General features: G+C 39.9%; 1 protein-coding gene across 3 annotated transcripts in view; it reads left to right on the top strand.

Moving 5' to 3' along the window:
- RPS6KC1 (ribosomal protein S6 kinase C1) overlaps positions 1 to 15,770 on the top strand; it is a 109,274-nt gene extending 93,504 nt beyond the window's left edge. For all 3 annotated transcript variants that reach the window (XM_048843151.2, XM_048843153.2, XM_048843154.2), the window contains 3 exons: positions 10,336 to 10,418; positions 11,653 to 11,748; positions 14,864 to 15,770. In XM_048843151.2, coding sequence (XP_048699108.2) covers positions 10,336 to 10,418; positions 11,653 to 11,748; positions 14,864 to 14,974 — 290 coding nt within the window. In that variant the 3' untranslated portion in view covers positions 14,975 to 15,770. The remainder of the gene's footprint in view (positions 1 to 10,335; positions 10,419 to 11,652; positions 11,749 to 14,863) is intronic.
- The last annotated feature ends 8,015 nt before the right edge of the window (positions 15,771 to 23,785 follow it).

Here is a 23,785-nt window from a genome sequence, read left to right as displayed (position 1 = left end):
CTTTATTTGTATTAATTTTGGACATGGTTTCATCAACAGAAATGGCAGAAAATTGATCTGAAAGTTTAACATGTAACAAGATATCAACAACTTAAAATCAGACTATGTAAAAAGTCTAAAAAATATTTCAAGTCCTGTGGTTACAAGTAACTCTGGAGATTGCTAGAACTGAAAGAGATGAGAGACAGAATCTCTGTTGATTCAGTAGGTTTACTTTGATTATTTCCACATTTATAGTCAGCCAATTTCCCTGACTGTGTGGATCTTTCATAATAGTCATAGAATCATAGAAGTGTAGGACTGGAAGGGACCTCAAGAGGTCTTCTAGTTCAGTCCCCTTCACTCATGGAAGAACTAAGTATTATCTAGACCATCCCTGACAGGTGTTTTTCTAACTTGCTCTTAAAAATCTCTAATGACGGAGATTCTACAACCTCCCTAGTCAATTTATTCCAGTGCTCAATTACCCTGACAGTTAGGAAATTTTTCCTAATGTTCAACCTAAATCACCCTTGCTGCAATTTAAGCCCATTGTTTCTTGTCCTATCTTCAGAGGTTAAAGACAACAACTTTTCTCTCTCCTCCTTGTAACAACCTTTTATGTATTTGAAAACTGTTATCCTGTCCCCCCTCAGTCTTCTCTTCTCTAGACTAAACAAACCAAATTTTTTCAATCTTCCCTCGTAGGTCATGTTTTCTAGATCTTTAATCATTTTTGTTGCTCTTCTCTGGATTTTCTCCAATTTGTCCACATCTTTCCTGAAATGTGATGCCCAGAACGGGACACAATACGCCGGCTGAGGCCTAATCAGCATGGAGCAGAGCATAGTTACTTCTTGTGTCTTGCTTACAACACTCCTGCTAATACATCCCAGCATGATGTTTGCTTTTTTTGCAACGGTGTTACACTGTTGACTCATATTTAGCTTGTGATCCATTAGGACCCCCAGATTCCTTTCCGCAGTACTCCTTCCTAGGCAGTCATTTCCCATTTTGTATGTGTGCAACTGATTGTTCCTTCCTAAGTGGAATACTTTGCATTTGTCCTTATTGAATTTCATTCTATTTCCTTTAGACCATTTCTCCAGTTTGTTCTGATCATTATAAATTTTAATCCTATTCGCCAAAGCACTCCCGGCTTGCAAACTTTATCAGTATACTCTCTATGCCATCCACAAACTTTATCAGTATACTCTCTATGCCATTATCTAAATAATTGATGAAGATATTGTACAGAACCTGACCCAGAACTGATCCCTGTGGGACACCACTCGATATGCCCTTCCAGCTTGACTGTGAACCACTGATAAGTACTTTCTACGAATGGTTTTCCAACTAGTTATGCACCCATTTTATAGAAGCTCCATCTAGGTTGTATTTCCTTAGTTTGTTTGAGATGGTCATGTGAGACAGTAACAAAAGCTTTACTGAAGTTAAAATATACCACATCTACTGCTCTCTCCCTCCCCGCATCCACAAGACTTGTTACCCTGTCAAAGAAAGCTACTAGCTTGGTTTGACAGGATTTGTTCTTGACAAATCCATGCTGATTGTTACTTATCACCTTATTATCTTCTAGGTGTTTGCAAATTGATTGCTTAATTATTTGCTCCATTATCTTTCCGGGTACTGAAGTTAAGCTGACTGGTCTGTAATTCCCCAGGTTGTCGTTATTCCCCTTTTTATAGATTGGTACTATACTTCCCATTTTCTAGTCCTCCATAATCTCTCCCATCTTCCATGACTTTTTGAAGATAATTGCTAATGGCTCAGATATCTCCTCAGTCGGCTTGAGTATTCTAGGATGTATTTCATCAGGCCCTGGTGACTTAAAGACCTCTAACTTTTCTAAGTAATTTTTAACTTGTTCTTTCCCTATTTTAGCCTCGGATCCTACCTCATTTTCACCGGCATTCACTATGTTAAACGTCCAATTGCTACTAACCTTTTTGGTTGTAAGAAGCTCTTTGTTTACCAATGTACTAGCATACCAGAATCTACTCACTGGAATGGCTTAAGAAAATGTCATTTTAGTATTGAAGTCTCTCTTCAGTGGGGCTCATTATAGGGGCAGAAGTCCCTCCATGTGGAGGTCATTGCAGGATCAAGGCCTAAGAAATCACTCTAAAAACTTATTGAATACCAGAGTATAGAACAGTATCTATTTTTTTTAATAAAATAACCAACACTATTATAGAAACAGCCATCACAGCCTTTAGAGTATGAAAAACAAGCAATTGTCACTCTCACTCAAACCCATCAAGAGCTGAGATGAAATGTGACTGTGTATGTATAAAATATATTGTTTTCCTGCCCTTTATATATATAGGGCATTATATATATAAAGGGCAGGAAAACAATATATTTTATATAAAATAAAAGGAAAGACTCCTTACTAATGGTAAAGCAGCGAGAAAATGGAAAAAAACAAAGATTTAAAAAGTTCCCCAGGATATCCTTGTGACAACATAGTCAACTTTCTGTAAAATAGCAATATAATTTTATATCTTGCATACATTAAAAGCCTCTTTGAGAGAAATCTTTTGCAAGAAGGTACATTTCTTACAGTTGACCAGCAGGTGGCATTGTACCATTAATGGATTTATGCTGTTGTCTGCCTGGCACCCTTCTTTGGCTTACTTTAGATAAGATCTACAGAGTGGAGAAAAGCTTTGTTGTAATTATTTGCATAACAAGAACTGTACTTTCAAGCTTTGTGAGTTGTAGAGCGTTCTAGCATGGTATATATGGTTGAAAGTGGAAAGTCCCTTAGCTCCTTGGTAGATCTACTTTAATAAAGTTCAGGCTGAAATAAATAACGCAATAACAAAGCTATCTGCAGATACTTAAAAGTAGTGCCTATATTATACTTTGATTAATAGCCAACCCAAATCTTTGCTGTCCACCCATGATAAGTCAGTTTTTCTTTCTTTGAACTATAAGGGAAATGACGATGACTTATAATTCATTCCTCATAAACTCAGCACCATTAAGAGTAAAAAATGTGGATTTGTTTTTGGCCAAGATTAATGAACTATAAATAACAAATGTGTTTAACTAACAAATTATAAGGCCACAGATGAGAATTTTCACTGCATTAACTCTGAAATGCATAATGTTTTCTTACAATCCCCTTTTTACATTATTTTCTGTTTTTTAAATAGTCTTAAAATGTGCTAAGCTGCTGATGTTTGAATAAAATGTAAAGTTGTCACCAGATCATGATGACAATGATTCACTTCTGTTTAAAGTCCTTTGCTCTCAGTGCCCCCTGAGAACTCTTATCGCATATTTGTTCAAAAAACAACAACCCCCCCCAACACACAGCCTATTATCCACCCCCTCCCCATGCTTTATAATATCAGCAGAGTAACTTTTTTATCTCTTGGTTAATGTGCCTTGGTATTTTGAGGGGGGAAAAATTCCAGTAACAGATTCAATTTACAAGGACAGAAACTTGAGCAAATGCCAAGCTAGCAGGGGGGCCATTATTCTGCTCTATAAATACGTTTGAAAAAGAAACACACACACACACACACACCTGTGAATCAACATGTTTTGGTCAAAGTGAGGGGAAAGCAAGATAGATAATTTTTTGAAATGCAAATGATCACCTTCTGTTATTTAAGTACAGTTTTTGCCCACTTTGTGATCTTAGATTTGCCTAAGAGTCATTTCCATTTAAATAATGCAGTAATCGTATTACACTCTTGGTAGGACATAGATAACCACAAGTTTGTAAAACTAAAACTGGAACTTTTAAAAGACCCTAGCCATTGTTTGTTTATATCTGTGAAAAAGGCAAAACATGAATGGCTGCAGCCATATCAAGAGCATCTGGAGCCAGACCTGATCAAGATTAGGTCTCGTTGAGAAAGCAAAAACAAGTCGTTTTGGTATATTTTGTATCTCTGAATTCTAAAGCAAAGTGCAGCAGAAAAAAATCTACGGCTTTAACACGTGAATGTGCATCTTGTGCCCCACCCCCCCATACTGCAGGGTGTATTGATTTATTTTAAATCAAGGCGATTTAAAATCATGATTTAAATCACCAAGTGGGAAGCCTCGATTTAAATAATCTATTTTAATCAACTTTTCCATTTGAACTTCACGTATTTTCTAAAGAAAGGTGCATTCTTACTGGTTGACATAACCATTAAAAAGTCAATTTACAATTAAATCGAGCCTTTACAGTAGATTTGGCACACCTTTTTGCTACCAAGTGATGTCATACACGATGGTGTTTCCTGGAATCAGAGGCCAGGCCCCAATGCCTGTGATGACTTTGCCAGTCAGTGTCTTGCACCAGTAGTGCAGCCCCTGGGGCCCCCCACAGGATCAGGCCCTTAATACAGTATATGATCTATTGTGCCATATTTATAAAGCTTGACCTCAAAAGTTAAGATTTTTTCCCCCTTGTTTGATTCTTTCTTTATAAATTGTAATTCAAAGTTTTTGATAGTCTCCTGGATTCAGAATATTTATCTTTTTATTTTAAGGTTTTCAGAGATTTAGGCCTTACTATATTTTATAATGATTTCAGGTTTTATTTGAATCAGGTTTTTTTTTTTTAAATAAAAGCTTATTGTTATAATTTAAAGTACAAAATAAAAAAAAATCTGATTTAAATAAAAAATAAATAATTGATTTTTTTTTAATCCACCTTGCCATACTGTATATGTCAAACATCCAAATCCCCCAGCTAGTTAGAAGGGAAAAGTCCTATCTACTTAGGGTGACCAGGCAGCAAATGTGAAAAATTGGGACGGGGGTGGGGGGTTATAGGAGCCTTTATAAGAAAAAGACCCAAAAATTGGGACTGTCCCTATAAAATCGGGACATCTGATCACCCTATATCTAGTCCAGAGGTCTAGATTTCGCAATTGAAACGTTGTAGATGAAAAGTGATGGGCTTTTCTGAACAAATAAGAAAATCCAATACCACTTTTTAGCAACAGGATTGCAGTATGTAAACTTATGATTCACCTCAGATATCACCCCACCATACAAGGATGGCATTTTTTTCATTGGTATATCACAGCTGTGAAATCTAGCCCTCTGATAATGCAATGGTAATGAGAGAACAGATGAGTTATGAAGTCCCATTTCTCCCACCTGCTCTTTTTTCCCTCTAACAGTGAATCTTGAACAAGCTGAGTGTGTAGAAAGACAGATACATAGTTGAGATTTTCAAGACAGCAAGAAGATCTAACTACATAATTTCCATCAATTTTTCTTGTAGGATATGTGAAGGAAATACAGTCCTAGTCACATACCCTCATGTTTTGATGACTTCACAAGACACTTGATGTGATCAGGATCCCATGTGCATGCTATATTCTCTGTATATGGATGCACACAAGTATATCAGTATATTTGGTTTGATCTAAACCAGTATTTAGTGTATACTATACAAAGCCTACCCAAATAAAAGATTTGTAGATACAAATTTTAGTCCAAAAAAAGCCCAAATTGCTTCATACCACAAGTTGATATCCATGCTCCCAGATGTGAAATGACAGCTTCTCTTCTTCTCTTAGACAATTTTCTATAAGGAAGAAACATGTGGCTGATGGTTGGAAGCACACAATATTAAAAAGTCAAAAATATCAGCAACATTGGTCTTTATGGCATGATGTTTATTTGCTGGACAAATATATCCCACCCCATGTTACCAATTACCTGAAGCCTTGTGTATCTGTATATCTAACTTTCAGTGTGAGGTTGCTGATATTAAGTACTACTGTTCTGTAGTCTAGCCATTTCATTTGGAGTAGATTGTTTAAGAAAGTAGATTAAAATATAATTGACCCCTAGAAATCAAAGGGAGGGTTGGTCTAATGGTTATAGTGAGAGACTAAACTCCATGGCTTCTATTTCTGGCTTTGCCATTCACTTGCTGTGTGAACTTTTATATACTGGTGTGATCCTAAATGCAAAGGAGAAAGCATTATGACCAAATCACTTATGTGATATGGTATTTAGTTACTGTATCTTATGAGATCTTGGCTGACCGAATCTGTGTGGAGTAAATTGGCTTTGGTTCCTTTTATCTGGTTCTTTGCAAATGCTCCTTTACATTTATAATACTAAATTAAAATGCAAAGCTTTTAAATTAGGACTATAAGGCAAATAGATTGTCTGAACTCTAATGGCTATACATGGCAGCAGAGAATGGTAAACACCATGTCTATCATTTTCAGGGGGTTGAGCTTGTCCCTCCCCATTCCTCCCACCCTCCATCAGTCCTCCTTAATGGATTTGGCTGGGTACCACAGTGGCACCTGATGGTAATTCAGACTGGAGTTTTGGGTTCTGAGTTTTGGTTTCTGGCCAATGGAAAAACTATACTAGATGTTTACAATATTTCCACTAGAAATGCAGTATAGATGAAAAGGACTCCTCAAAACTTGAAATAATTATCATGATCAATCAACCAAAAGTCAAATGGTATCTTTTTTTTTTTTTAAGCTTAGGAGAAACCTCTCAGTACAAAACTCCAGAGCTTCTGAATATTAGATTAAGCAATGCCTCTACTTACTTTCAGAAATCAACTTATTTTCATGTGTACTACCTTCAGGACTTTTGCCTGAACTAATTCAAATGTCATCTTTTGGGAATTAGTTTCTCCTGGAAAACTTGACTGAATTTTGTTCCAGGTAATTGAAAGACAAGGAGACCTGGCCTAAATTGCATCGTGACTGCAAGTCCACTGGACTGCCTCTGAACCCAGTATCTTTTGTTCCAAAATCTAGCACTGCAGTGCTCAACAGATCTTATGGGCAGCTCCAGATCAGGTGCATTTGGGAGAAAAAATTTTCCTGTGCCTTTTTGTATAAAACTTTTTGAGATCTTTTAGCATGAAGAGTGGTATTTCAATGTAAGGTATTGTACCATTATTGTATGCATTTTATAAAGGACAACAGGCAAAGTGCATCTTGGTTACGATATTAATAACTGTGTAAAGGATTTGGTTCCAAAATAAATTAGTTTGGGCTCCCCTTTCTACTCTAGAACTGGCTTGAATGTTTGCAAAATAAATTGAAAATAAATAAACAACTCTATCAGCTGCATATCAGGAAGGAAGGTACCACTATGTATAATATAAATGTTCAGATAAATACTGGGGGGAGGTAGGAAGGAAAGAAGGCCTTTCAGTCAAGACCAGCCACTATATCAGAAGAATAGCACTGAACCTCTTCACAGAAGCTGTTTATCTGCACCATCTGTCTGTGAGTGAAAGTGGTTAGCATTTCACAAAGCTTGTCTTAGCAATAGGTGTTGCAGGTAAAGTATTTCTGTGCAGGAATTTAGCACTGTTGTGCTGCATTACCTGATTCTGGCTGTCCCGTGGATATGGTTTATGTGGAAAAGAAAGCAGCTCTTTCCCTTTAGTCAGGTTACATTAAGGTTGGATGAACTACTGATTTGTTCACCCTGTCATCTTTTCCAGTTGAAAGGATCTTGTGATCTTGTATACTGTTAATCCTAGGAAACACTAGCACCTGTGTCCGTGTCCGAATGTGAATAGGGTCCTCAATTTAAAGGTTGATAAAGGACTGGCACAAATATGCCGAAGTTATTCACTTAGTTCTTATAGGCGCTACCATTTATTGTCTAAATTACTTTGCTGATGGATAGAGATGAAAATGTTTTCTTAGTGAGGGCAGATATTGTGGTTCACATTTAGTGCAGTATTAAAGCTTTGAAAAGCATATGCACTGTGTGGTATTACATTAGCTGGCTTCTGTGTATGACTTGAAAGCTCTTCATAATCTTTTTTCTAAATTTTCCCATGAGTGTAGTCGAGATAAAAATGCAGTAATATTGACATGACATTCTGAACTTATTACTATCAATGTATTGCATCAAAAGTAATGTGACCTGCTCAAAGTAACGGAATGTAAACAGCATTTGTTTATATGTAGCATTTTCAATGACTTTTTAAGGAAAACATCTTACTTTGATTTTGAAAGTGAAAACAGTGGGGGGTGGGAAGGCAAAGCAGCACCTAAGGAGGTACGGGTGGTGGTGGAATGGGAGGAAAGTAAAGCTAATTTCAATGTTGATTAGTACCTATGGATGCTTTACCTAGGTGGCTTTTACAGTTAACATTTTGGTTTTGGTGACTAACCATTTAGACTCTATAAACCACGTGAACAATCTTGCCAGAACCCTCAGTGCAAGTTGAACCTTGTATTTGGCGGCTGTTTCTATTTATCCTAATTATATCATTTTAATGGTGTTTGGGGATGAAAGCGACAGAAGGATTTGGTGTCTGAATGTTGTGGCTCACATAGGTAAGAGACTGGAAATGATACAACTCTCCATTTATAATTTGACAGTTTTCTAATGGTTAGACTTCAGGCCTTGGAGTCGGAAGAACTGGGTTCTTGTCCCCACTTTGCCACGTAATCAATCTCTGTTTCAGCTTGACCTTCTGCAAAATGAGTGAATTAATATGTAACCACCTCTTGTAAATAGCTCTGAGGTTCTCTGGTAGAGCTTGATTCTGGGCTTGATTCTGCAAATAACCCATCAGAGTCTGTTACTACCAAGGATTGTATTGCTTTAACTATCCTAGTAAATTTTCTAGTGTAGATAGTGTGTTAGTTAAAGAAATACTGCCCTGTGTGTGTGGTACTAGAGAATGTAAAAAGGAGCTGTATTAAGGGAGTCCTGCAAGGGCTGAGCATCTTCAAGTTGCATTGCAGCTAATGGGAGTGGGAGTGCTCGTCACTCCACATCTTGCAGGATTGGGCTCTCAATGTTTCTGTGCGTCAGGTGGAGAGCTGTAGTCACTGTTCTGCTCTCCCCTGCTACAGGAATCTGATGCATTTGTAGTTCTTTTTCTGCCATCTTCATTTTAATCTGCATAAAACGATACACAGTAGTTTTTTCTAACCTGGCATAATGTGTTTCATAGCAACTGCCATGTGACTGTATACTAATCAATGCTCTGTGTTTGGAATTTGGGGTGGATTTTGACACTAAAGCAATTTTAGTGCAGCTATTGAATTTTTGACAGTCAAAATTAAGATTTTCTTTTTCCTGCAGTCTATTATGCCTCCTGTTTTAAAGCAGACAGCTTGGTTTGTTTGTTTGTTTGTTTGTTTGTTTTTTAACCTGACTTTCAGTCAAGGACAGGTGCTTTCTTTTTGCTATCACCATGGGTGTGCAACTGCGTATGATGTGAGTGTACACAGGCCACACTGCTCTCTGGTGTCTGCTGTCTCCTGAGCATAAAGAATAACGAAATAGTCTGGATGGCTGGTGGGTATTAGGCATGGGAGTTTTTACCATGTAGGTAGGTAGTTGATTTGAATCTGGTCCAGTTGGTAGCAACTTTCAGTTACTAAATTCTGATGGCTGTTGAATAGCCTCTGTGAAATCCTGCATGAGCACAGTGGGCTGGACTAGATGACCTCTTGAGGTTCCTTCCAGCCCTACATTTCTATGATTCCATGAAATGATTTTATGGTCTCAGTCCAGTTTCCAGTGGACTGGTGTCCTCCTCTTAAAGTGACATCCTCCTTGGCAACCTCCAAGATCAAGGATTGGTTATGAGATAACTGAACTATCCTTTCACCTTCTAGAACAGAACTGAGATATTGCAGTGGTCCTGTCATGCCTGGACTGCAGGGCTGGCCCTAGACCAAATGGCACCCCAGGCGAGGAGCATCTTTGGTGCCCACCCCTCCATTTGTTAAACTTTTGAATACCTTATTTTTTATCAAATTTGTGGCTCATTTCATGACTTTGATGCACGATTTGCATGCATGATTTATCCCTGTCATGTAAGAAGATAAATTTGCATGCTAGGATCTGTAAATCTGTATTTATTCATGCCATATATAAGCGAATAAAGACAAATTCAGTGCCCCCGCCACCCCCTCCCCCCAAGCCCAGCACCTAAGGCGGTTGCCTGGGTCACCTGCCCCTAAATCCAGCCCTGATGGACTGTACCTAATTTATGGAGAAATGGATTTCAGTTTTAAGAATGTTTAATCGGTCCCCTTTCACCAGCCCTAAATTCACTAAACAAATTTTGTTGTACAAGGAAACATTGCAGTCCAGTGGAGAGGAATCCTTGCCCATGTGCCTACTGGTATTGAAACTGTCCGTACTGTGCAAGTCATGAGGAAATAATAAATCTGCATCGAAAAATGCAGCCTACGATAGGTGGCTAAAGGGCTCAGTAGCATGCAGGCATAATGAAAGCTTTGTAGTGCTTAGTGTATGCGCAATCAGCATTAAATAGACACCTTGTAAATCAATATTAATTTTGAAGGTGAAACTAACTTTTCAATCTTAATCTAAATGTCTTGTGTTCAGAGGTTGGAGCTATTCTAGAAGAGACAGAAGCTTGTGATTGGTGGAGTCTAGGTGCCATTCTCTTCGAACTCCTCACTGGAAAGGTAGGCACTGGTGCAGGTATGCAATCAAACAAACATGGAGGCACCATCCTTCCAGAAGCAATTGTGCCTGAGCATGCTTTTATTACTATCTCCCCCTCGTCTGTGTTCTTCAGACCTGAGCTGCATAGACTTGCCTGGCTTGCACAGGATCAGAAGAACAGTGCAGGTTTTTCAGGGATTCAAACTTGTTCAAGCTTCAGCACAAACACTTGGTAAAGTTGTATTTACCATATTGCAATTTTGAGGTTAATAATAATAATAATAAAAAAGCCACGATTATTCTTTAATAATCCTTCCCTACTTTTTTCAATGCATATGTCCAGCATTTGTACACTAATACAAATGTTAGTGCTGAAGCTATTGGATATCAGTCCAGGGAGCAGTATAGACCTACATATGTGGTACTGACATGAATTCAGGTTTGAGCTGGGTCTGCAGTGAAATGTCGATTATTTAATCAATTTCTATATAGATTGACCACCCTGTCAGTAAAATGGATTTCACCTCCTCCCCTCTTATTGCTTGTTCTCATATGGCCCAGTTTGACATCTCTCCTGCATATGTTCTAATGCATGCATATACTAGGATCAATAATTTTAAAGTATAATGTATGAGGTTAATGTGCTTAAGTGATGATATGTAGTTAGCCCATACAGAAGCAGGTGGTAGAAACAGACATTACTGCTTATTGGGGAAAACTACTCAGTATTCTAAAAAATGAGTAGCTGACCAAATCAGATTTGTTGGGGGACTTGGACAATCGTAGCAGTTTCATTTTGAACAAAATCCAAGAATCCAATTGACCAAAAGTAGGAGAAAGATAGTCTGGGGGGAGAGGAAGAGGTTTAAAATATAAATTGTATAAAAACATAAAAAGAAAAGGAGTGCTCGTGGCACCTTAGATACTAACCAATTTATTTGAGCATAAGCTTTCGTGAGCTACAGCTCACTTCATCGGATGTAGCTCACGAAAGCTTATGCTCAAATAAATTGGTTAGTCTCTAAGGTGCCACAAGTACTCCTTTTCTTTTTGCGAATACAGACTAACACGGCTGTTACTCTGAAACCTATAAAAACATAGTTCCAGGAGAACTTCAAGTACCTTCATATTATACTCTGAGGTTTGCTTTTTATTCATCAGAGTATTGCTCTAAGTACAGTGTTTGCATCAGTGTGCACCTATACTATCTTTGTATTATGTTGGTTAAGAAGTGTTCCTGATTGATTGTTTCAGACTCTGGCTGAGTGTCATCCAGCAGGAATAAACACTCACGCTTCTTTGAACATGCCAGATCACGTATCCAAAGAGGCCAGATCACTCATTCAGCAGGTAATTTAACAGGGAATGTATTTTACATACGTAAGCATATATATATATATATATACAAACGTTTCTAACTGCTGTAGCAGTGAAATAACCTAACTATAAAAAGCTGACTGCAGGGTTGTAGGCAGCCCTCTTGTCATTGCTTATGAATTTTGCATGAATATATTGTTACATCTGGAAATTCTGACTTCTGATGCCAGACTTCTAAGTAGAGGACTAAGAGTTTAACATTGACTTCAAAGGGAGAAAAGTTAAGCCAATGCTGAGTGCTTTTGAAAATTGTCTTGTGGTATACGACCATTTTAGGAGTTTTGTCCTAAATCCATCCAAAGTATTTCCATGAACATTTTAATTCAATCCAAAAATACCAATACCAATATAGCAAGCTACCTTCAGACACTAAATAATCCGTAACTTACTGTTATTTTAACCATACCTATGACATTGCTATAGTTGAAAATGTGTGACTACTCTCCATGAAGGAAGAGAACTTCAAGGCATCCCTTAAGGATGGAAGACAAGTGTAATTTAAAGTGTGAATAATCTGGCTTTTGCAACAGAAAGATAATTTTTAATACATCGTCCATTAGAGGATTGAAGCAAAGGGGTGCTGGCTTGAAAGAAAATACACAGCCTTCCAGGTCGATGTGTCTTGTATTAAAGTTTTTTAAACATTGAGGGAAAGGACAAGACTTGCTGTTTTCTAGCTCTCCGTGTTAGGTGGTCATGACTGATAACACAAGATGCTGAAATATGCTTATGCATGAACAGCATAGAATTGTAATGAATGCACTTCTCCTTTCTCTCCTCCTTACGTGTTCATTAATTTCAAACAAAACATGGGAACCTACCATAGGTATGACTGACTCCATTTGCACAGGGTAAATTATATATGGTGGTTTTGTAGTTTGGACTTTGGATGAAGAGCATCTGGCTTAAAAGCTACACATCACTTAGGAACTCAGTCTTGATTTGAACACAGTTGAAACCCAAGGAAAGAGAGTTAAAACTTGACCATCTAAAGGAACCAATGGCAGACTGACTTCTGTATCTTTCTACTAAGCCACTGATTTATGGTCAGTCAGTCATATTGTAATACGGAACCAATTCCAGTGCCAGTCTTGCACCCACAGGTGTCATGTTACTAAAGTGTGTGAGAAATAGATGAACAATGCACAGTGAAGGAAATATCTCATGTATGCTTATAGAGCTGGAGACTTACTAGGTGCTGTAGTCCAATTCTCTCTGACAGTGTAAGGATTGGTCTCTGTTGTAAATTTACTTGTGTTTTTGTCTGGTCCACTTGTAAATCTACTAAACAGCGGAGTGTCTACCATTTACAGTTTGAAGTGACACACAGATATATAGTATAGCCTTCACTTTCAGGCAACTTCAAACTGATAACAAGATCATATCTGTTGGGGTCATAGCTCAGGTTAAGTCCTCATGTGCAGTCTGGTGACTTATAGGATGGAGGTTCGGCTCCATAGGCTAGTAAATCAAACCTCTGTTGTGTGACTATCCAAGGAAACTACCATTCATTGTTGAGGAAGCCTTGTCAGGAAAAGGAAGGGTCTCTTGGCATGGTTAGCAATTTGTCATTGTGGCTTTCCTCTTCCACCCCCAAACAGGTTACGCAGGTCAGGACATCACAAAATAGCTTTCAGGGATCAGTATGCAGCTACATGGAAAACCATACCAAGTTTTGTCTCATGGCATACAGCTTCCAGTGCTGATAACTTCACTGCCTTCTTCATCTAGCCAACACCATGTCCTTCACTTAGGAGAAAACAGATTTTTTTTTCTATTTTTTTGTTTTGTTTTGTTAAACAAATAAGCTAAGGTTCTTAGTTTATATTTAATTGGTATTTTGTCCTCAAGATTTTTCTTTAGATACTTCCAAGTTTCACTGGCCAATAACATTTGCACAACTTTTTAAGAAAAAAAGATCTCTGGTATAACTTATGATGCATTTATTTTCCAAGAGTAAAGTTTTTGTCCTGGAATACAGAACTTCAGAACATAAAATTTGTTGTGCTTACTTTCCCACCTGCTGTTGCTTGTTACGTTTCAGGGGAAGGCAGCATGACAGTGACTGCATCTGCTTGTCTGCTGGCTTGTGTAAATTCTCCCAGTAATGCAGTTTGCTCCCCGAGTTATGTCTCGGGAATGAAGTTAGCTTATTTTAAATGGCAGAATCAACTTAAAATGTACAAATTAATATTCTTATGGGTTTATGCTTTTTTTGATTCTCAGGTGTAGGCATTTGAATGCATTGAGATTAGAATTCACAGTACCCCTTCATGACAAGTATGAGAAGAAACTATGTCATTAATTTATATTCTGAAGAAAGGCAAAAACTAAATTTATGCCCTGGAACTGTGTATTTTTAATATAAAAACAATCTCCAAGTCTACAAACTCTTTTCATGGCTCTTTATCAGACTATTTGAAGTTCTGCCTTAACATTCCCTTTAAAGTTACCGTTCTGCATTAAACTCAGTAGGGATAAATATTATGCTTTCCTTTCCACATGGATACAGCCTGTTTTCAATATGCTGTCTTGTTTGGAGATTGTAACTCAAGCAAAGAAGCTGTTTAGTTTTAGCAGTTTTCCATTAAACTATTGCACCAGTTTTCTCCAACATCTCAATTTTAAATTTGGATTTAATGACAACACTGTAGACTCCCTTATTTGTTATAATCATTTTGTGGAAATACTCTTTTCAGGAGATAAAAACCATTCGTAACAGTACCGTGTTCTAGGGCAGTAGAGACAGAATCATGGAACTTAAAGAAACCTCTATGTTGCCATCATCTGTGGCATTACGTTAATGCCAAGGTGTCTAAAGAGTGACCATAGGCCAAATACAACCAACAGAGTTCTACAATGCAATCCATGGCTGCCATTCTCTTAGCGTGTAATGTTCCAAAGCATTGCATGCTAGGATCTTTAGTCTCAGCAGGCTGTAACTCCATGTCCAATAAGGGGGTCTTCAATGAGCTGAGCTTTATATATGTTTGGTGTTAAAGGCTGTACCTTACTCTTAGATCTTGCTGTGACTCTTTAAGAAGCAGTACTCACTTTTACTAACTGAATTGTATGTTGTGTTTTTAAGCTTTTGCAGTTTAACCCTGTGGAGCGTCTTGGTGCTGGAGTTGCAGGTGTTGAAGACATCAAATCTCATCCATTTTTTGCCCCTGTAGATTGGGCAAATCTTTTGAGATGAAAGGAACTATGGCTCTATGAATATGCTCAGGTCTTCTGATGGACGAATTTCTCTGGCACAGAAGCACCTCTGACTTGTCATCGTTAAAGGTGTATTGAATCACTTGGACAATATGAATAAAGGAGATGGGAGTAACCATGCAAAAAGCGAATATTTTTAACACAAATCACTGAATGGACAGGGTACTAGTTTATTTTTATTGCGAGTGGCTGCTATATGTAAACCTTCTCACCAAAGGTGTGCTCTGTGTTGAAACTGTTGGGTAAGCATGTCTAGCTCTGCCAGCTTATGAATTAAGTAGAAACAGGACCTCACTACAGGTGCTTCATCAGATGACAGAAGTGCATAACTCCCTAGTCCACGACAGCAGAAAGTAGGGCCTTTTATAGTGTCAACAGACTATGTCCCTGTGCTAGATGCAACTGTGGGGGAAAGGATCAAATAATTTATTAATGGTATATGCAGAACAAAATACTAAAAGTGCTTTATGCAAAACTTGGCCTATAAAACAAAAATATGTATCCATGGAAAAAAATAAGAGCTGTTGCATCATACTGTGGAATGTGTCTTGAAAGTGGCTGCATATCATTTCAAATAGTGGAAAGAGCTGTCCGCATTGTGCTTTCTCGGTTAGCAATGTCTGTGCCGAACTCTCTCTCCATAACGTTGGATGAGTTTCATGTTTAAGTCACTACAAAAAAGGGAAGTCGTTTTTCCTCAGCCAGGTAAATACTGCTTTACTAACTGAATAAGGACCAAGGAAACATGATGCTAAATAAATGTATGGATATAAAAATGAGACTCTTCTCTCTTAATTGGAGCTACCGCAGTTTCAGTTAATGAACTCTTCCTTGGCGTGTTCTCCTCTTAACCTCTCCCTCTTCAAGACCCCATTGCCCACACTCTTCTTCCTGATTAATCCTCTGGAGTCTTACTTCTTAATGATCCCAACAATATGAGTGGCTTGGCCCACTCTCATGATCTGTTTCCAGGTGCAGAAGAACCAGGGGACTTGTCGGTCCCAACTGAGAGAGCAACAACTAAGCAAACTCTGGGTGGGAATTGGATTGAGACAATTGGCTGAACTGTTTGGTGAGTAGTGGGATCTGAGGGAGGGAATGGAGAGAAGGGAGCTAAGAAATGAAGAATATTTATTGCCTTAGTTTTGCTTTTTTTTTTTATTGCAGCTCCCCAACTATGCCAATCCATGTTCCTGATGTGTACATAAATACAGTATAGACAGATTCTTTTACAGATAATGTATTTGTATTTGTTTTTAAATGTCCCTTTACCCTAGTTTTATCCAGAGAACAAAGGGCAAATCCCTTTGCGAAAGAGAGGCTTCAGCAATCATTACTGTATTTAAAAAAAATATTTTTTTGCTCCTATTTGTATTTTAGCAACATATTTTATGGGCACTCCCAAAAGTGCATCTGCACAGTCTCCATCTGTTAGACACGAGGTCTGTGTATTAAAATAAAGTGGAAAAGGAAAATACTTCACTTAAACAAAGGAAATCTGGAAACTTTTTTTCCTTTTTAAATTATTCCACTCACCTCTTTTTTTTTTTTTTTTTTTTCCCTTCTTGTGATCAGAACTCCAGCAGAGGGGCTGCAACAACAGGGCAGGTTGTAACCAGGTCACCAGTATCATTGCCTATGGAGTGCTGTCCAAGATGACATCACTCTCAGAAATTGCATTTCAACCTACCACCCTCTGGCTTCATAACAGGAACTCCCTCAGGTGAGCCACAGGAACAACTTCCTGTGCCGAGCTGGTAGGAAATCTGTAATGCTCAGACCAAGCTGTTGCAGAGCTTCCTTCCAGCAGTGCCCTAGCTGTGACTTTGGAAGGAGATCTCTTTGCTCAAGTGAATCCTCCCTTCCCTCAGCCACCTGACTCAATCCCTGGGGCTCTCTATACGGTAACACTATCAGATAAATATGGTCTGTTGGCTTATTCCATTGTGGTAGTTTGCCAGTAACTTTTTAAAAACACTTTTCTTGTTGTCTTGGTAATTTAAAGATACCAGTCTAGCCTAGTTCTAACCACTCAGCTTGTGTCTATGTGCAGTTTGCCGTCAAGGGCAAGGCAAAATGATATGTAAACACAGCCTGAAATCCAAAAATCAAGAAGAAAGAAAACGCCATTCCGGAAGCGACCAAATAACCATTTATATTTTCAGTGGAAAGTATGCGGTTTAATTAATGACATCCAAATATATCTTGAACTTTTTATTTGAATGCTGTCAATAGTTTCTCCTTCAGCGGGGGGTGGGGGTGGAATCTGTGTCATAGACAATATAAGGAAGCTGTCACTTGAGAATGCAACTTGCCCTAAATAGTTCTTTGATGTCCTATGTTTTTAATAACCATACCACTAAATAGACTATTTGTATCCCCTAAAGCAAACACAATTTCCGAGCTGATACATGAAAAGGTGGTTTCTGCCATTGCTCCTATTGCTGGATGTCACACAACTTTGGTGTTAAATATATTGGTTTCACAAAGCTGTGGGGCCGAATTCAGCCTGCTGTTTGTGGATTTCAAATTCAGCCATGGAAGGCCAGTGGAGTTTCGGCCATTTCCCCCAGCTCATAATATGGCCCTGGTATCTAAATATATATTTTTGTCTGTTAAGTCCTCAGCATGTCTGACCAGCTGTTGGAGGTTGTGCTGATTTTTCCTCCTTACACGCTTTCCCACTGGGGCCCTGCACTGAAGACTTTTTTTTGGCTGTAGCAGGCTGATTGACCCAGTCACTACAGTATCTTATGGTCCCCGGTCTTTTAGTGATCTAAAGCCCATCCTACTGTTCACTCCTGTTATAGCCCTAACTGCTTATAACTGTTATAGAAAAACAAATCAGTGCTGTCTTGTAGTAATTATTGAGAAGTGTATTTAGTACAGTGGAATGAGCCTTAGGTTTCCCTACAATCCTAATTCAGGGTCTAGGTAAAGCAGTGATCTTGGGACACTTCAACATAGTCCTCACTGGCCAGTTGCCCCTGTTAGAGCTATCACGTAAAAGTTTTTGCTTCCTATTAAGGGAAAAGTTTTGGACTGGTATCAGGGTGCTGAAGTTCTCCATTGAGGGCATTGTGGTGGGGAGAGTTTGGACACCCATCCCTCACTATACAATGTTCCTCCCTTTTGTAAGAACTTGAATCCAATAAAAAAAAATCTAAGAAGGGGGCATTGTCTGGTTCTCCCCCTGAATGGTAAGAAACATCAGTTCCTGTGCTTGTAGCACAGTTCCTCTTTCTTCTTTGCGAATGGCCTCTTGGGAGCTCTGGCTGCATCAGTACTGCCATGCAGCCCCTGTCTGCACCTCCAAAATAGGTGGTCGTAGCACTTCAGATCCAGCATTTTGCATCTCCTCAACGCATGTTCATTTCTAAACCTTCGAAAGGTGGTATAATAAACCCCATGCCAAAAGGCTTCAGAATGAAGAAGGCTGGGGATGTCCGCCCTTTGCAAATAACGGACTAGACCAGTGGTTCTCAAACTTTTTTTTTCGCGGACCACTTGAAAATTGCTGAGGGTCTCGGCGGACCACTTAATGATCTTTCCAAATGTTGTTTGTACCGTTAGCTAACTGTTGTAAAGTGCTTTGGATAAAAGCGCTATATTAAAGAAAAAAACTTAATAATTAACGTTTTTTGTTCTACAAATAAAAGTACACAACCCATATTTTAATATCAGTAGTGTTTACCTTTCTAATGCGATCGATGTGCCCTCTCTCCCAAGCTGGGCCTGGGAAGGAGGGGCATCTCTCCCCGGCAGCTGCAGCCCTGGAGTTGGGGAAAGTCGCCTCTTTCTCTGGCTGCCGCAGCCCTGGGTGTCCCAAATTTCCCCCACCCCCTCTTCTCACCCTACTGCCTCCTCCCACCTACCCTCTATTCCCCTGAAGGCCACCACCTCTCATGTGTGTCTTGTCCAGGCACCTAATTAGTGGAGCCACGCCTGTGTAGCTCCACTAATTAGGCGAGTAGCCCTTCATTCTGTTGTGTGCAGCCACCCAGGCATGCACCTTAGAGGGAACTATCCACAGACCACCGGAATGGAGCTCACGGACCACTGGTTGTCCATGGACCACAGTTCGAGAACCTCTGTACTAGACATAATCAGGTATAGGGAAATGGGAAGTAAACCACTACAGGCATGTGTGTGGTATGGTTTTTTGTTTGTTTTTTTTATTTTTTGGTGAATGTGGTGTCATTTTGTTTCTCAAGGACACTAGACACGAAGCTGGAGAAATAGAAACTTCCTCTCTAGCAAGATTGATGAGTGATTTAAGTAATAAAATGCAAATTTTTGTCAATTTTTTTGCATCTGTGCCCTGTACATTAACTGAATTGTTATGTTCGGGGCTCTCTTCTGCCCCACTGATATATCTGAAAATCCATGTAACCTAAATGTGGAACACCTAGGACCCAAAATTTCGGTTGACACCAATAGCAGCTGCGAGGGCTGAGTACATCTGAAAAGTGCCCTCCAATATCTTATCTTTTCTGAGTTACACATGTTTTTAGATTGAAATCCTACAACTTCTTGGCAAGGACTAAGAATAGATTAGAACGGATTTTGTTTTTTCTTAGCCACAAGGGATTTCCAAACTTTCTGCTGCTTCTCCACCCTTGAGATCTCATTTTGTGTCTAGCCTTCCAGCCTTATTAGATACTGCTTCCCCAGACCCTGTCACCGGTGCTCCTAAATGGTCAGTGGGGTTGCCAGAGATTGATGTGACCAGTGTTCTGCCTCTGCAATAATTTCAGTCCCTAATCCCTTTTATACTTCCCTGTTTCAGGTTTGCAACCCTTCTTCTACATTATGACCTAGACTTCTTATGCAGAACTTCTCTCAGTGTATCACTCGTTACTGCTATGGTATGCCCAGGTTTAATTTTATTGTTATTATTTTTGTGCATATTGTCATAATGAGTAAAGATCTAATATCTGCCTTGAGGAGTTCATAGTCCTGGCTGAGTATGTTCTCAGGATAACCTATTCTATGACGCTAGCCTGAGCATAAGTGAAATAAACAGGCAATGGGAAGGGAGGAGCACATCACTAAGATTATGGGGCCTGGTACACATTGTGTATGTTCATGTTTTATTGTGGTATCAACCTATGGGAGGTTGTTTGAGGGGCTGTCGGGAGTTTTGAGGAGAGAGATGTTGCATAGCATATGGGATTAGCATGGTGACTGCAAATGTAGAGAAAGGGAGTGGAAGATTGTGTGGATCCATATAAAAGACGAGGTGTGAATCAAAAGTCTATGGAATTTGTGTCGATCAGGGTGACAAGTGATGAGATGTAGGCAACTGTATAGAGCTTTAAATTTGAGAATGAATAATTTGGTCTGACTCAGTATGATCGTTCTTATTTTCTAAGCTCAAAGGTCCATCTAGCCCAGTATCCTGTCTTCCAACAGTGGCCAATGCCAGGTGCCCCAGAGGGAATGAACAGAACAGGTAATCATCAAGTGATCCATCCCGTCGCCCATTACCAGCTTCTGGCAAACAGAGGCCAGGGTCACCATCCTGTCTAATAACCATTGATGGACCTATCCTCCATGAACTTATCTAGTTCTTTTTTGAACCCTGTTTATAGTCTTGGCCTTCACAACTTGGCCTTAATCTGGAAGTGGCTGCAGAGCCAGTGGAAAACCTCATGGAGGGGTGAATGGGAGGGGGGAAGTGTTCATAACAGCTGCTATTTCGCAGCAGCATTTTATCTAGGCACCGCAGAACTCCTGTTTCCTGCAGAACAGTCTGTGAAGGGTGGCAATCCTGACGGTCTTTCTGCTAACAGCTTTTCACGTGGTGCAGAGCTGGAATCTCATCATGGCACTCAAATCAATAAGAAGTATCTAAAAGAAAACCAACATTACCTGAAGCACTGATGTAAAAGAACACGTAGCAGATCAGAGCAAGCCTGGTGTTTCACCATGTGTTTGATCTAGATTGAGCTACATTTCCTGAGACCTTGCTGTTAGGCCAAAGAAGGCTAACTGGAGCACAGCAGAGATAATGCTCATAACTCCTAGGGATGGGTGATGGTTTAATGCACTGCCCCAGCAGCACCTACTGGCTGTTGGCGGATTAAAGGTGCTATTTCTCCAAAGGCAACTCTGTCTCCATCTTCTTGGCCACGGGTGCTGTCAGAAGGGATTAGAGCCTTTCTGCCGGAGGGTTGTTACAGCATTGTGTTGGGCAGGAACATTGGTGGAAACATGTCAATGGTGGGCAGCAGGGAATTAGTATCTTCTTGTGAAGGTTTGGGGCAATAACCTTGATTCATTGGCTCATCTGGGGAAAGCCCTTTTGGGCAAATAGACCAGGCAAGCTAGTTGGCAAATGTTAGGCATGGATAAGGGAGGGCCAGCCAGGAAAAGAGAAGATGGCTCAGTGGTTCGTGACCTTCTTAAATGAAGCTGTGCTAAGCTATGTCTGATTTGACTTGAAGTTATCATTGTTCTGGATAGTTTTGCTTTGGCATAAACCCTGATTTATGAGCTTTCTCTGTCTCTCTCTCCCCCCCACCCCCCGAATGTGACTGAAAAGGAAAAAATAATTGAATCCTGCAGCACTTCTGGGGAACTCTAATTCACCATGCAGCACTTCTTATGCAATGAGAGTCTTGCTAAAGCAGCGCCTAGAGGCAAAAAACAAGATCACCCATGATTCTTTGCAAATGCAGATTGTGAATGGCTGCTAGAATGGACCAGAAAAAAAGCTTCATGGTGCGTAGTCTGCAACCTGCCTTTTGTACGGGCTAGTCCCTATGCTATCTTCCCTATTATCCAGTCCTCACTGCAATGAGTGCTGCGAAGGAACCTTGGTTTTTCTTTCACTCTCCACTTTGCTGCTGTTGTCAAGATCTTCTTTTCTTTTGCTGAAACTTATATATTCCCCCATCCCCCTTCCTCAGCTGCAAACCATTGCTCCTGAATTAGGAGTAATTCTCTTTCTTAAGTCAGGTCATTTACCGTGACAGTATGTATAGACTAGGGTTCTCAAACTTCATTGCACTGCGACCCCCTTCTAACAACAAAAATAACTACACAATCCCAGGAGGGAGGACCGAAGCCTGAGCCTGCCTGAGCCTCACTGCCCTGGATGCCGGGGCCAAAGTCAAAGCCTGAACCCCACTGCCCCAGGCAGGGGGCAAAGGCCCAGGGAAATGAAGACGATTAGTCTCCCAAAATGAAAATATCTAATTCAGAAAAGGGTTAGTAAATTGTTTACTCTGGCAGCATGGGCAAATAAGATGAATTCGAGAGTGCTTAAGCATTTCACAGTGCCCTGTACAGGGCTGGGATCACTAGGAAGAAGTTTGACACAAAAAGAGCCATGCTGTGTCGTGATTTAGAGCAGCCTCCAGGTTTGTCTTGGAGTCTCTAGGAATTAAAGATCAGACTTTAATTACAGATTATGTTGTGATTAAACCTCCAGGAATATGTCCTACCAAAACTGGCAACCTGCAAGGTCCAACAGATCTAAGCTTGGGTAAACCAACTAGGGAAGCAAATTCCAATGATAAGGGTCCTTCACGGTATGAACCATGCTATCAGCCTCCTCACAGTTCTGTCAGCAGGTGTGAGCTTGAGCACCTCTGATTATATTAGTTGTTCCCTTGTTGCACCAAGAGAGAAAGGAGCTGTGAGGTAATCGGTAATAGACCACCTTCAGTTTTATAGGTTAAAACCAGAATACTGATGTCGATGGAGCTAGATGGAGCCAGTTCCCTGAGACCAAGAACCCAATAGCTATATTTACTTTCTTACCATCAACACGTCCATGTAGATATTTCTCAGCACAAGAGAAGTACAATGTTCTTTATTTCAAACGCTGAATCAAGTAGTCAACATGGCTTCGTAATTGTGGGCTGTGACCATTGGTGTGATCCCGAATCTCTTGGGGCCACCATCCTTGCCAAAGCCCATACAGCACATCAGTAGCAGAGCAGGTTGCTTGATCCATTTCCCCATCTCAAGGGGGGATGATACTTGACTAACTCATGAGGGTGGGGTGGTGGTTGGTTAGTGTTTGTCGAAGAGGGGAAGCTGGTGGTATGTATTGTCTATTAAGATGCATGGCAACGTGGAAAGGGTGAGATAAAGAGAAGCATTGGTTTCCTTGCACTTTCTTCCTTTTAAATAAATTACCCTAATCATTGCAAACTGGACTCCTATGACATATAGAATAGAACACAAAATGCTTTCTGCTTAAATGCAGTGACATGTAAAGAAGCTAAATAATAGAGTTTTGTCTAAATTTTCACCAGTGAAATCATGAGGCGATGCTTCCCCTCCCCCTCCCTTCTATCCTCCTTTTGTCTCCTCCAGTACTCAGGGTCAGAATCCATAGCCAAACTGAGAGCATGGTTGCTATTCCAGGTCCCAGATGCCAATATGTGGCAGCATCTGGCTCATTGGCAGGCATCACGGGCAGTTGTGCTGGCTGCTCTGGAGCCTGTCATGTGGCTTAGTCTGTTGATGGGTGCGCTGTGTCTTTGAGACTATGGTCCTAACCAACGAAACCAAATATAATTAAAGATATGAAGGGCTGTGAATGATTGGATAAGGTGACTGTAGTCTGAAGCTTTGCTGACTCTGGGCTGGGTTCTGTCTCCTCTTCGGCTGTGTCTCATGTAACCTTACCTTACCTTGTGCTGTTAGTGTTTCAGGTGCCTTAAGGCATGGAGCTCCTTGAAAGAGAAATACAAATCACTAAAAATGTAGAGATAAAATCCTCTCCTTAGAGGCCATGTGTTTGGCATGGGAAACGCATGATAACAGCTTGCTT

Source organism: Caretta caretta, chromosome 3 (assembly GCF_965140235.1).
Source record: "Caretta caretta isolate rCarCar2 chromosome 3, rCarCar1.hap1, whole genome shotgun sequence".
NCBI lineage: Eukaryota > Metazoa > Chordata > Testudines > Cheloniidae > Caretta > Caretta caretta.
This window is presented reverse-complemented; position numbering and strand designations above follow the sequence as displayed.